Source organism: Diabrotica virgifera, chromosome 3 (genome assembly GCF_917563875.1).
Source record: "Diabrotica virgifera virgifera chromosome 3, PGI_DIABVI_V3a".
Lineage (NCBI taxonomy): Eukaryota > Metazoa > Arthropoda > Insecta > Coleoptera > Chrysomelidae > Diabrotica > Diabrotica virgifera.
Genome location: NC_065445.1, coordinates 239,779,296 through 239,794,761, shown reverse-complemented (window position 1 = coordinate 239,794,761; position 15,466 = coordinate 239,779,296). Strand labels below are relative to the sequence as shown.

Sequence of the window (15,466 nt, the reverse complement as noted above, 5' to 3'; positions counted from 1 at the left end):
CTATCTGCTTTATTTTCAGTCCTGTAACATTTTGAAAAAATGAATTTTTTTTTCGAAAGCTGGATTTTAAAATTTATTTTGCAAAATTTATTAAACCGATCTTAATGAAATTTACAGTATTGTTTTACGGTATTATAAAGTTTTTCTGGGTGAAATATGAAGGTCCTAAGTGCAGCATAAATGGTTGAAAAACGTAAAATGTGAATACTTGTTTTTGTATGTTTTTTTCGCAATTATTGCTATTTTGCAACTAGGGTGACTATTTTTTAAATTTTTAACCAATTCTATATTGTAGGAGATTTAATTACACAACTTTTATGTCAGTACAACTTTTCTCGGAAAGGAATACTTTTAAAGTTATAATCAAAAAACCAAGAAAAAAATCGAATTTTTCCTTCAATTTTTGACATTTTGATTATTTAAACAATGTTCCGGACCTTTTTGAGAGGGAGGATAACTCAAATATTATTATTTGATTTATTTTCAAGCAATTTCTGCAAAAAAATTTGAGTCACCTCTCAACGTCCATCTCAAAACAGATGCGCCATAGACTATTAGATGGTCCAACCAAATTCAAAATTCAGTGGGCCAATTGTTCTGCAAAACTCTTCTACACCTGTAGATAAAAAGATAAAGACAACTGGCGAAAATTTGTTCCATAATCATCACGGAAGCACGATCCTCAGTAATTTAGAACGAGAAGAGAGAGAGAGACAGAGAAAGAGAGAGAGAGAGAGAGAGAGAGAGAGAGAGAGAGAGAGAGAGAGAGAGAGAGAGAGTTATATTCTTCGTTCTGGTTGTTATCCTTTAAATTGTTTATACCATGTTTTTCAATTTTTTATTCCTTTTCTTGTGTTATCATTGAGATTCTGGACCTTATTATCCTTTTCTTCAGGTAGGAGTTGAAATGAAATGAAGACAGAAATGAAATGTGATAGTTTATAGATTTTATTTTTACTTAAAAAGAAAGCTTCCTTGTTAAAAGTTTTTCTAAATAAGTTCTCAACAATTTGTGCCAATCCTTTCTGTCACTTTTCTTTCCATTTTTCTACGTTTCTATACACCTAAAATATTCCAAATTTGAAATCAACAAACAACTTCATTCCTCCTAACCGGTAACGTACTTTTAATTTCCACTCCTATTTCCATCATCAGATATATATTTAATTAGAAATGCATTAAAACGTCAGAATCCGGTGCATAGTAATTTTCTCCCGATCTCTGGTTGAAAATTGCGAACAGCATTATTTTTAGAAATTTCAGCCTTATTCAAGCACGTGAAAGAAATTTTTCCAATGGATTAAAAAGCAATTAACAGACGTGTTGGCTAGAAAAATTTAAATTTTCCTAAATGAAATATTTCAAAGCATGAAAGAGGTACCTACTGCAAAAAAAAAAGAAAACTGGATACGGATGCTCTTGAAGTTACTAAAACTATTAGAAATTTGAAAATTGGTGTAGCGAGAGAATATTTTTATTGTACTTAGTAATTCTGAATCGAATAGTCCTGCCGCCAGGGGGGTACAACAGCCTCCTTAATTCAGATGGACTTACCCAAGTTTTTTATGTATTTTGACCCGTAGAACACGAATTTTTTGGGTAACAGTTGATCCGGATGTCGATAAGTTTGTTATAAACAAAGAACTTGAGGACTTACATAACAGCGATTTTTCGCAAAACAAAATATTATATATATTTTGCATGAGAGCGACTGCGATAAATAGCAGTCTGATTTTTGCATGAGAGTTTAATCTCTGTTCGGAGAGTTTAAGTCTGTTCTGTCGGACAAAGTAAATGTGCCGTTTTCGTGGTCTGACCGTTCCAAATTTTTAACCTGTTCCACAATTAAAACTGCCCCTGTTACAGTGTCCCCATATATCAAAGTTTTTCCGACTAGACACCATTAAGCTATTAACAAATTTTCAGCTTGCTATTAATCAACTTTTTTTTTCATACGCGGGATCCAGACCTATATAAGTTCTCATTTAATTTGAATAACAGATACACAGTCCTCAAAGCATACAAAAAATAAGGCCAAAAAGTGCAAAACGTCGACTAAAGACATTGTTCCTTAAAAAAAATTGTATGAGGTCGTAGGGAAGTCTCTCCATGTAATTCCTTTTTTTTCTTGCTTTCTGTTTTGCTATTATATACCAAGGCTAAGACTATGTAAGGATAAGAACGGGCACATACTCAATACAAAAGAAGAAATGTTGAAAAGGTGGGTGGAACACTATAAAGAACTACGTACTATCCAAGTAGAAGATCCAAATCAACCACCCCCAAGAGCAAGCAACAATACACCATTAGAGTCTCCATCAATTCAAGAAGTACGGGTTGCAATAAAACGCCTAAAAAATAATAAATCTCCAGGAAGTGATGGTATATCCGCGGAACGTATTAAATATGGAGGTGCTGCTCTGGCTAATCAAGTATATAAAATAATACTGAGAGTTTGGAATGAGGAACAAATCCCGAAAGAGTGGTGTACTGGAATCGTTTGCCCGTTACACAAAAAGGGATCAATTGGAATTCAGAAACTATAGGAAAATAACCCTCCTTAATACAGCTTACAAAATATTTTTGAGTATCTTATATGGTCGCCTAAGTGCACATTCATAGGATCTTCTTGGAGAATCTCAAAGTGGTTTTAGTCTTGGTCGATCAACAACAGACCAGATCTTTGCGCTGAGGCAAATACTGGAAAAATTCAATGAATTCAATATCGACACATACCATATTTTCGTAGATTTTAAATCGACCTATGATAGTGTCCTAAGAAATAAATTGTATGAAGCCATGGATGAATTCCACATCCCTGATAAACTCATAAGATTGGTTAAGGCTACAATGCGTAAAGTTGTTAGCAAAGTTGAAATACAGGGGAAACAATCACAGGCGTTTGAAATCGCTGCGACAGGGAGATACGCTGCCGTGTCTCCTCTTCAACATAGCTGTAGGAAAAAGGCGGCCAGAGATGCCCGAATAGACAACAGAGAAAATATTTTTAATCCATCATCCCAAATTTTGGCATATGCAGATGACGTGGACCTAGTTGCCCGCACAACACACAAGCTAGAAGAAATGTATACCACCTTCTCAAATGCCTCAAAAAATATGGCCCTGTAAGTAAACGAGGAGAAAACTAAGATCGATGCATCAACACCCAACAATAGAGCCAGAAACATCGGTCACCAATTCACGGTTGATTACTCTACCTTTGAAGTGATACTTAGGCTCCCTTATCGCCAAATAGAACGTCATGACGGAAGAAATCAAGCGAAGGATAATCCTAGCAAACAAATGCTATTTTGGGCTGAGTAGATATATGAGAAGCAGAAACTTAAGCCAAAAAACAAAAATAACCATATACAAAACCCTTATACAACCAGTGTGGACATGTGAATCGGAGGTATGGACCATCTCCAAGGCAGATGAAAACCTTCTGCTTATATTTGAACGAAGGATCCTGAGAGGAATATTCGGTGGCATCTGTGAAAATGGCATTTAGAAGAGGAGGTACATCTACGAGGTATACCACAGATATAAACAAAAATTTGGTTGTAAAAACGTAGTATCTCTTATCAGAATAGGAATACTAAGATGGGCAGGAGATCTAGCAAGATTACAGCAGAACAACCCTCCTAGAAGAATCCTTATGTCACAACCTGTGGGAAGTAGAAATAGGGGTAGGCCAAACCCAGATGGAAGGATGGTGTAGATGCGGATGGGAGAAAAATAGGCGCAGCAAACTGACAATGGTTGGCAATCAGTGGCGGCTCGTCAGAGGAGGCAAGGGAGGCTTAGCCTCCCCATAAATTTTTTACACACGCTACACTGTTTTGTTTATCTTGAATCGCTAAAAATAACAAGCACTCTCACTATTATACAACGTGTAAATTCCATATTATCACTAAATATCCATAAGTACGGAGCATTAGCATTAGAACGCATGATTGCATCTCAGTTTTTTTATTATTATTGTAGGCAGGACCCTGGGTTATCCCGAGATGCATGAACGGAGCCGAGAAGCCGGCCAGCCTCCGTTGCTAATGCTCCGCGCAGTGCAGCAGGCGTTTAAGGAGACCCGGTCTCCTAACAGTGGCATCTACGGTGCCATCACACGCTGCCCGGAGATTTACCAACGGAGGCTAACTAGCTTCTCGGCTCCGTTGCCGTTGCGTGCATCTCGGGACAACGAATTTAAGGGTCCTGACTAAAAATAATGAAAAAACTAAAAGTGCGAATTTTGTTATGAAATTTGATATTTGGGGTTAGAATAATATTTGGAACAACTTGTTGAAATAACTTTTTCCGATATTTGTAACGCAAAGCTAAATATCGGTAATTTATCATATTTTTGAATTCGCAGTAGGCCGCGTTTCGAATTAAAAAAAATCAGTTGAGTATCTTAAAAAATGTGAACCTTTAACCTGTATGGACTGCAAAACTTCAAATCTGTATTTATTTTGATATGCATGTAAGCTTTGTGGATATGCATCTAATACTTACAAAGATGGAATTGTTAACAAATAAACGAGACAAACTTTGGTATGTATTAGACTTTTATATAGACTAATTATTTTTAAAATGATATGATATTATGAACTATGATGATATTATGAAATGTAAATAAAAAAATGGTCAAAAAATGGGGCCTTACATTACATTTTTTGGCGCATTTTTTTGCTAGTGCAAATTTGTCTAGATATTTTAGAGTTAGGTATAGCCTCCCCTATTGTAAAATTCACGAACGTAATAGACTTAAGAAGGTCGAGGCTCTTTCATAGGGCTGTAGCACCATTGATGATGATGATTCTGTTTGGCTATTACACCGTGTCAAGTCTTCCTCTCTTCTGTTTTCCGTATGCTTTAGTCCCCCATATGTTTTAGATCGGTATTTTATTTTTTAGTAGCTGCACATGACCTCACCAAATTAAGTTCCTTTTTTACAACTCAAAGTTACTCAAATTATTAGAAATTTGTGATTTGGTTCAGCTAGAAAACAGACTTATTTTTCTCAATACCAAATTAAAGAAATCACATAATATATTGGTTTTCATTTGTTTGAAATAGAGATACACAATCCGTAATACCCCAGGCTGTGGGTGAAAAATAGGTCGATTTCAGGATATAATTCAAGAATTTTTGAAACCTATCAGGTGTTGTAAAGGACGATGCCAGGAATAACTTCTACTAAAATGTAACCAAAAGTATTGTGCGCTTTTTTTTTAATTGCGATTTTCATTTGTTAAATTTCCAATTTTATTTGATTTTTAATTTTGTAGCTTAGGATATTGATTTCAGAGAAAAACTTTTTAATAGAAAGTTGTAGTAAATTAAAAAACTTACAATTTGAGCTATGGTAGGTCTAATTTCGTTAATTAGTTATTGCAAAACAGCCTGCGAAATGTCCAAAATGGCCGTTTTTTACAATTGCCTTATTTATTGTACAAATAATTTTTTTTTATTTTTTAAAGTTTTAAAATGAAGACCTTTCAATTCCAAATATAAAAGAAATTGTAAAGCCAGATTAACGAATTTGTTGCTTAGATATTATAAATTGTTTATCACAAGAGCTCAAATGTCGAAGGCTATAACTTTTTGAAAATAAATCGTAGAAAGTTAATGAAACATCCAATCTCCTTCGAAAGATTTATATTTTTATATTCTAATGTAAATAAATGCGTAAAACATTTTTAAACCTCTAATTTTTGGGTTTGAAAATAAGGGGGCAAATTTCGTTATAAACATTTAGAGCTGAAGCGGCCCTGTACATCCTATGAGTTTTTAACTAACAGATTATTGTTGCTAAAGATGAAACAAAGATTTATAAAAAAATAAAAAATTTCTACGACCAACTGAAGCCGAGATAATTTTTGGGTTTGCAAATAAGGGGGCAAATTTCGTTATAAACATTTAGAGCTGTAGCGGCCCTGTACATCCTAGGAGTTTCTAACTTACAGATTATTGTTGCTGAAGACAAAACGAAGATTTATAAAAAAATAAAAATTTTCTACAACCAACTGAAGCCGAGATAATTGTTTTTTTTTTCTTAAGTCGTAGTGCCTTTATTTATAACAATTAAGAAATTATTTTACAGTCATTGACTGAAGAAAAACTTATATTATCTTAAAATAAAAATTATTATAAAATATAATTACATTTAATTATTAGAAATTATTTTTAAAATCGGTGCTTTTGCGAGCGGCCGAATTTTACAAATCGCCCGGCTCGCTTCAAATCCGCGCGGTCGGAAAATTTTCACGTAACTTGTATTAAATTTTGACAGAAAACAATTTAATAATATTACCGATATAATATACAATCTATTTACCACTGTATTTGTTTTTCTTGATAAACTTTTATATGTGAAATTCCATTTCTGAAGAAATAATATTACAAAAATGTTACATATATATGAAATATATAACTATATCTTTAATTTTTTCATTGTTATATAAATATAATAATAATAATGTTACTTCTTACTATAATATACATAAAACTTTTTTTTCTTGTAGTGACTATTCTTTTTGGATTTCACATATAAAAGTTTATAAAGAAAAACAAATACAGTGGTAAATTGGTAAATTGTTTTCTGTCATTTAATACAAGTTACGTAAAAATTTTCCGAGCACGCGGATTTGAAGCGAGCCGGGCGATTTGCAAAATTCAGCCGCTTGCAAAAGCACCGACTTAAAAAATAATTTTTAATAATTAAATATAATTATGTTTTATAATAATTTTTATTTTAATATAATATAAGTCTTTCTTTAGTCAATGACTGTAAAATAATTTCTTAATTGTTATAAATAAAGGCACTATGATTTAAGAAAAAAAAAAACAATTATCTCGGCTTCAGTTGGTTGTAGAAAATTTTAATTTTTTTAGAAATCTTCGTTTCGTCTTTAGCAACAATAATCTGTAAGTTAAAAACTCATAGGATATACAGGGCCGCTTCAGCTCTAAATGTTTATAACGAAATTTGCCCCCTTATTTGCAAACCCAAAAATTATCTCGGCTTCAGTTGGTCGTAGAAATTTTTTATTTTTTATAAACCTTTATTTCATCTTCAGCAACAATAATATGTAAGTTAAAAACTCATAGGATGTACAGGGCCGCTTCAGCTCTAAATGTTTATAACGAAATTTGTCCCCTTATTTTCAAATCCAAAAATTAGAGGTTTAAAAATGCTTTACGCATTTATTTACATCAGAATATGAAAACATAACCCTTTCGAAGGAGATTGGATGTTTCACCAACTTTCTACGATTTTTTTTCAAAAAGTTATAGCCTTCGACATTTTACCTCTTGGGATAAACAATTTATAATATCTAAGCAACAAATTCGTTAATCTGGCTTTACAATTTTTTTTATGTTTGGAATTGAAAGGTCTTCAATTTAAAGCTTTAAAAAATAAAAAAAATTATTTTACAATAAATAATGCAATTGTAAAAAACGGCGATTTTGGTCCTTTCGCAGGCTGTTTTGCAATAACCAATTAACGAAATTAAAGTTACCATAGCTCAAATTGTAGGTTTTTTAATTTACTACAACTTTTTATTTAAAAGTTTTTCTCTAAAATCAATATCCTAAGCTACAACATTAAAAATCAATAAAAATTGCAAATTTAACAAATGAAAATCGCAATTAAAAAAAGCGCACAATATTTTTGGTTACATTTTAATAGAAGTTATTCCTAACATCGTTCTTTACAACACCTGATAGGTTTAAAAAATTCCTGAATTATATCACGTTTTTTCACCCACAGCCTGGGGTATAAAGCATATACAAAATAAAACCAAAAGTTGCACAACGCTTAGCCAAGACATTTTTTTTTTCAAAAAATACTAACATAAAACCGCAAATCAATCACTTACATAGTAAGTACAGTTGAGTCCGCGAATCTTTACCTGTGCGTCATCATTTAAAGCATACGAAGTAAGTCGATGATAAGTCGGAAATTGAAATTTACTAAATGCAACAGCAAGTGATAGTAAGTGACTTGCTGTTGCGTTTAGTAAATTTCAATTTCCGACTTATCATCGACTTATTTCGTATGCTTTAAATGATGACGCACGGGTAAAGATTCCCGGACTCAACTGTATAAAAGGTACCGTTGACGGACTGATGATTGAAACAAAAAATAAAACATCAAATCTGGTTAAAACGGCTCATCAGAAAATATAGCGAAAACAGAAACTTGTTTTGTTATTAGATCGTTCCAAGTCGTCCTAGGTGTTCCTCTCATCTTATCTTCTAATAGTCAAAGGAATCCAGAACAGCAAGCGAAAGAACAAAGTAGTTTTGAACCTGGAGGATCCTGCATAAGTCATATATTTTGTGTGACACAATTGGTCGAGAAAACCATTATCACAACAGAAAATTAAACTTAATATTTGTTGACTTTGAGATGGACTAATACAGCGTCTTGATTAACCAGTTCTGGGGTGCAATGAAAGATATCGCACTTCCGATCAAAGAGTGTCTTCTTCTTCTTCTTCTTCTTCTTCTTCTTCTTCTTTTATATAGGCAGTACTGCCTGTTTTTCTTCAACGGTGCCTTTCATTCTGCCCCTAAGTTGTCATTCCATCTTTTCCTTGGGCGTCCTATACTTCTCCTGCCTAACGGTGACTTGTCCCTGGCTATTCTTACTATCCTTGATTCAGACATCCTGCTTATGTGCTCATTCCACTCTTCTTTTCTGTTCTTTACCCAGGTATTTATATTGTCTACTCCACATATGCGTCTGATTTCCTCACTTCGTACCCTATCCTGTAGTCCTTTTCCAGCAATCCTTCTTAAGATCTTCATTTCGTTGGTTTCCAGATGTCTTCGTGCTTTGCTTGTATCTGGTCTTGTTTCGGCCGTGTAAGTCATAACTGGCCTAATAACTGACATATATTCGGGCCTTTGTTTCCAATCTTAGGTGTTTGTTTTTCCAAATTGTGTCGTTTAGGCATCCGGCCGTTCTACTGGCTTTAATTATTTGGTCTTTTACGTCTTCTTCGATATTGGTGTCGGCTGATAGATTAATTCCCAGATATTTGAAAGTCATTACTTGTTGTATAATTTGATTGTATAACTCCAATTTGCATCTTATTGGTTCTTTGGCAATTACTAAGCTTTTTGTTTTTTGGACTGATATTTTCATATTCATTTCTTTTGCGTTAATGTTGAACTCGTGCAATAATCTTTGTAGGTCGTCTTCGCACTCTGCTACTAACACGGTGTCATCAGCGTAACAGAGTATTTTTATCTCTCTATTGCCCATTTTGTACCCTCTTTTTTTCTTCACTTGTTTTATTATTGCATCCAATATTATGTTAAACAGTAGAGGGTTTAGTGAATCTCCTTGCCGGATTCCTGTGTTTGTTTCTATGGGTTCTGTTATTATTCGATTGACTTTCATCTCTATTTTATTTATTTATTTATTTATTTATAAAAATCCAAACAGGTCCTAAAACCTTTTTACATAGACAGTTATAATCATAAACTTTATATAACAAATATAACTAATATATACAGTCATTAGCACAACTATTGATAGGCAGATATAGAAGACTTTAACACAAAAACAGCTAGACTAATGATATCTATTATCCATCTACTAGTTTAAAGTGCTCTTGCACTATACGTCTATAGCAACCAACTGACATTGTAAAATCAATGTTTTTTACTAAATTTATATTGTTCGCTAGTTTCAACATGGCCTCTAGAGGAGAGCAAACAGATGTTCTTATTTTTCCAAACAACAACTGATATCTCGTTGCTTTTCGAGGAACATTAAATGGTATCCGCATTCGTAAATCAATTGTACCTGAAATATTATTAATTATTTTATATAAAAGCATTGCCATTACAAATTTGCGCCTACTAGCCAAAGACAAAACTTCAAATTCTTCCCTTAGCATGGTTGATCTTATGGTTCCATAATCAGGCCATCGATGATGTTTTTTGAAATACAAATAACGAAGAAACTTATTCTGAACTTTTTCTAGTGCCTCTAAATGTACTTGAGGTTGTTGTCCCCAAATAATGGAACCAAATTCTAATATTGGTCTAACTAAAGTATTATATAATATTTTTATACCCTTAATACTAGTAAAATCGCAAGTTTGTCGACATATAAAACCCAGCATACGGTTCGCTCGTTTTGCAGCTTTACCAATATGTGTAGCAAATGACAGTTGATTATTATAAATCAAACCCAAATCCTTGACCTCACTGGTCCTTTTTAAAACATTCAGTCCTATTAAATAATCAAATACTATTGGTTCTCTTTTACGGGTAATAGACATAACGTAGCACTTATTTATATTGAATTTGATCTTATTATTGTCACCCCATAATAAAATGTTCTCAATATCCCTTTGAATCATTACGCAATCCCTAACAGTTTGAATTATTTTGAATAACTTAAAATCATCTGCAAATAATAAGTAATCTGAATACTGGATGACGTTTGCTAAATCATTTATAAACATTAAGAACAAAAGTGGTCCAAGATTAGACCCTTGTGGTACTCCCGAGTTAGCCTTAAATTTACAAGTATTTCCATTGTGTTTTACAACAAAACTCCTATTCTGCAAATAACTTTTAAATAACTTTATTAGATTATCAGATAAGCCAAAATTACATAACTTTCTTAAAAGAACATCGTGTTTTACTTTATCAAAGGCTTTTTCGAAATCCATATACACTACATCCAATTGCAATTGTTTTTCTAACGCATTGTTTGCAGACTCGGTGAATGAAATAAAACTTGTGTTTATCGAGCGACCCGACATAAAACCATGTTGATGATCATTAATACTATTTTTGACGTGATTATATACATGAGCATGCAATATTTGTTCGAAAATTTTTGATGGAGCACACATAATAGCGACTCCTCTATAATTTTCAATATCTATTTTGTTACCCGCCTTAAATATTGGAGTAATTGAAGATAGTTTCCATTTTTCTGGAAATTTTGAATAAGTCATTATTAGATTAAAAATATGTAATAATGGTAACTTTAACCACTCTTGGCATGCCTTTAAAATATACGGGGGGATGCCATCTATACCGGCAGCTTTCTTTGGTTTCAGCTTTTTGACTGCATTATCATAATCTACGCTTGTTATTGATGGTAAATTCAAAACATTGTTATTACTAATAATATTTGTAAAATTAGTGTTATAGCTGGAAATGTCGGTAGAATAAACAGATTCAAAATATTTCGCAAACTCATTAGCAGTATCACTCTGATTTATTTCTTTACCCCCAAAATAAAATATTTCTGTTTGATTAGACTTAGAATTCTTATTATTAATGAAATTCCAGAAATTGTTAAACTCATTTTCTATATTTTCCTCAATTTGCCGTATATATTTCCTGTGCTCTATGTTAATTAATGATTTCAGTTTTTTTCTGGTCTCTATAAATTGATTATTAAAATAAATTGAAACATGTCTTAACTTTCTAAAATTATTTTTTTGTTTGAGCAACTTTTTGATATCAGGCGTAAACCATTTCGGAAAATTAGAATAATTCTTGTAAATATTATATTGTGGTACAGATCCTTCAAATATATTAAGTACTTTTGAGTAAAAGATATCTAGAGCTTTATCTACTTCTATTTCCTCTGTTACAGCTTCCCACGTCATATTTCTCATCAAATCACACATCAAATCAAAATTCGCTTTTTTAAAATTAAATCTATTACCAACTAACTTATCTGTTTGTCTAAAACTTGATACTGTAAATGAAAGTTGAATTTCCAGAGATGGATGTAATCTATCTTCCTTTACTAACGGTAACTGTTCTTGACATACCTTACAACTATTTATATTATCTGCAGATGCTACTACTTGATCTAAAGTTTTGCCCTGCCAGTTTTTTACATTGTTATAAAGCAAAAATGAATTAAAATTTAAAAACTCAATCATACTTTTAAACTTAGCACTTCCATTAGTAAAATCTAGATTTTCGGTTCCTTTAATTTCTGCAATATTGAAGTCGCCAAAAATAAACGTGTTATTAATATCAGTAATATGTGTTTGTAACAATTCGAAGCAATTCGCATAGTCATGTAATTTACAATCTGGTGGAATATACACTCCAATTAATTTTATACTTAATTTGTTATTAATTTGTAAATCCGCAACCAAAATTTCAAAAGATGAACAATGTTTTGTTACTTTTAAAATCTTATGCTCCTTTTTTATTACCATTAATACTCCTTCTCCCTTAGTTTTGCCAGAAATCTCCTGGTTTCTGTCAGATCTCAATAAGTTAAATACATTTGTATCAATTAGTTTTCCATCAACCATATCCTCCCGAAGCCATGTTTCTACAGCTACTACTACATCATAATTACCTTCCAAGCAATTTTTATAGAATTCCGCAGTTTTCGTGTTCAGTCCCCTACAATTCTGAAAGTTTATGTGAATCCCTGTCATGAATTGAGTTGTCCCCTGATATCAAATCCTAATCATATTATATTTATTATTTAATATATATTTTTTACACCTATTTTATTTCTACTATACCGTAGTAAATTATTTTCATAAATTTTTGATAAACCAAATAACTTAAAACAATAATTGAAATAATTTAAAACATCCAGTTTTTCTATAAGTAACTCATTAACAACATCAATATTTTTATCCTCTTATACGCTACAAACCAAAATCAACGAATTTTAGTTCCAAATTAATATATCTAAATTACTATCAACAAAAACTTATCAGAGTCCGGTCCTGATAGCAAGCAAATCTTACAGCTTTATATCACTCCTGACAAATTTATAAATTCAAGTAGTTAAAAGTTGAAATATAATTTAATTTTTACATTGTTTGCAAGATAAAGTTTAAATGTGACAGTGTGTTAAAAAACCAACGATTCTGTGAGTACAAAATTGCATTATTTATATCTAACCATAAAATCAGAAGTTAAAAGGCAATATTTTATCGATTTCAATCCAAATTATCGATTATCGACAACAACTTTTTGCTGATTCAAGTAATTAGGCTGCCGTCTAATTTTGTTAAGAGGCCAGGTCCGGCTTCAGATCCGCTGTTCCAATGCATGTAAATTTTCAACGGGACGATGGCTGAACCGGAATTAGCTACTACTTCACGAAATACACCGACTACGTCACATATCTCTTACTCTCATGCATTAAACAGTTTTAAACATCCTTCAAAAGACCAAGGTATCATACTTTCAACCATACAAGGAATACAAGTTTTCGAATATGTAAAAGCTGTTGGATCAATAGTACAGCCCAAAAACGTTATTTGGGCATCCAGAATCGCAAACAACCGCATCTGCATCTACCTCTCGTCTAAATATATAGTTGACCAATTTCTTAGCTCCCACAAACATGTAATTATTGACGGCAACCAAATTGAAGTACGAAGATTAATAACTCCTGCCCAGAGATTAATCATATCAAGTGTATGTCCTACTATACCTAATAGCATAATTGAAGACCATCTAAAAACTATGGGTATAAAATCCGTCTCCAACATGACGTTTCTACGAGTAGGCATGCAAGACCCGGAATATAGCCACGTGCTTAGCTTTAGAAGGCAAATCTTCATAAGTCCTTTAGAAAATGCATCGATTCCTGACTCATTCCTAATTTCATTCGACAATACATCATATAGAATATACATTTCCATAGACGGTTTAAACTGCTCCAGATGCAAGACGGTCGGACATCAAGATTCTGACTGTCCTTCTTTATCATCATTAAGTAGTCCAATTAATCAAACGGAAACTGACCATCAAGTGAACGTACTCAACTCTGCCAATAAAGAATATAGCCAGCCAGAAGAACAACCACGGAAAGAATACGAAGAAGGTACCCAGACATTAAAGGAACCGAAACTTAACATTACAAAAAATCACGAATTAACATCAGCCACAAACGACCAAACCACTTCCATACAAACAAACAAAGAACTACAGATTTCGTCACAACCACAAATATCCCAAGATTCAGTAATTGAAAGCGATAGAAAAATCTCTGAAGCTATTCATGTTACTAAAAGACAAATTTCCACTTCTCCCGAAATCCTTGAAAATGACCTACCTCCTCCCACTACTGAAAAACAAAAAAATAAAAAGCCTAAAACTCAAGATTCTATTCCAGATATTCTCAATGAAATTAAAGAAAAAATTGAAAATAGAATCCCTTCCTTCACACTTTCTTTTCATGAAATATGTGATTTTCTATCAAATTCCCTTCACTCAAAACATCCTGAACTTATTGCTAAAAATTATTCAAATGAAAGCGATGAAATCAAAGAACTTCTAAACTTTATATATTCTCAAACACAAAATAAAAGTTTAAAAAACAATATTACCAGATTGAAGAAGAAACTACTTCTAAGCAGTCTTTCTTCTACTGACGAAACTGACTACGAATCAAGTTCTCAAGTAAATAGTTAAAATGGCCAATAATACATTCATATTACAGTGGAACCTCAATGGTTATTTTACCCATATAGAATCCATCAAGCTTCTTATAAACGATTATCTTCCTTTAGTCATATGCATAGAAGAAACCCATTTCAAACATCAAAATGTAACATTAAAAAATTATGTTCCTTTTCTAAGAAACCGAGTTACAGATCATTCAAGCGGCGGAACAGCAATTTTCGTAAGGGATGACATAGAGTCAACCGAAATACAACTGCAAACAAACCTGGAAATAGTTGCAGTGTCAGTCACCCACAAAATGAAAATCAATATTTGCAACGTATACTTACCTCATCCTACTGATTTAGATATAACTGAACTAAGCAATGTTTTAAACCAAATTCCACACCCAAAAATAATATTAGGCGATTTTAACTGTCACAACAGTACCTGGGGAAGTAACAAAACCGACAAATGTGGTAATCTCTTAAACAATCTCATCGACAATTTAAATTTAGTGTTACTGAACACTGGCAAATCTACTAGGTTCAATTCATACAATGGTACATTTTCAGCTATAGATCTCTCTTTATGCAGTCCGTCGCTAGCTACTTTATTATACTGGGACACATTGGGGTATTTATATGATAGTGATCATTTCCCTATCACAATAAACATAGATACTAATGATATATTAACTTTTCCAATTCACCAAACATGGAAAATAAAGTCAGCTGACTGGGATTTGTATCGAACACTTATAGAAGGACAAACAAACAACTTTAATTTAACCAATACCGCAAACGAAAATCTGGAACTATTTAATAATATTATTATTTCTGCAGCAACAATCGCAGTGGGGAAAACAAAATCAAGTAAAAGGCAGCCAGTTCCTTGGTGGAATAACGAAATTGCGCAAGCACTTACTTTGTCTAAACACGCTTTCAACGTTTATAAGAAACATAAAACTATCGATAACCTTATAATTTTTAAAAATCTCAGAGCAAAAAGCAGACAATTGATCAAGAAAGGAAAACGAGACAGTTGG

The 15,466-nt window shown here is 32.6% G+C and overlaps 1 protein-coding gene across 1 annotated transcript in view; it reads right to left on the bottom strand.

Moving 5' to 3' along the window:
• Positions 1-12,449, bottom strand: part of LOC126882712 (uncharacterized) — a 30,158-nt gene extending 17,709 nt beyond the window's left edge. Inside the window, exons 1-2 of the mRNA XM_050647694.1 lie at positions 11,075-12,449; positions 10,643-10,969 (exon numbers count right to left, since the gene is read on the bottom strand). Of these exons, the coding sequence (XP_050503651.1) occupies positions 10,643-10,969; positions 11,075-12,449 (1,702 nt within the window). The remainder of the gene's footprint in view (positions 1-10,642; positions 10,970-11,074) is intronic.
• Positions 12,450-15,466: the final 3,017 nt, after the last annotated feature.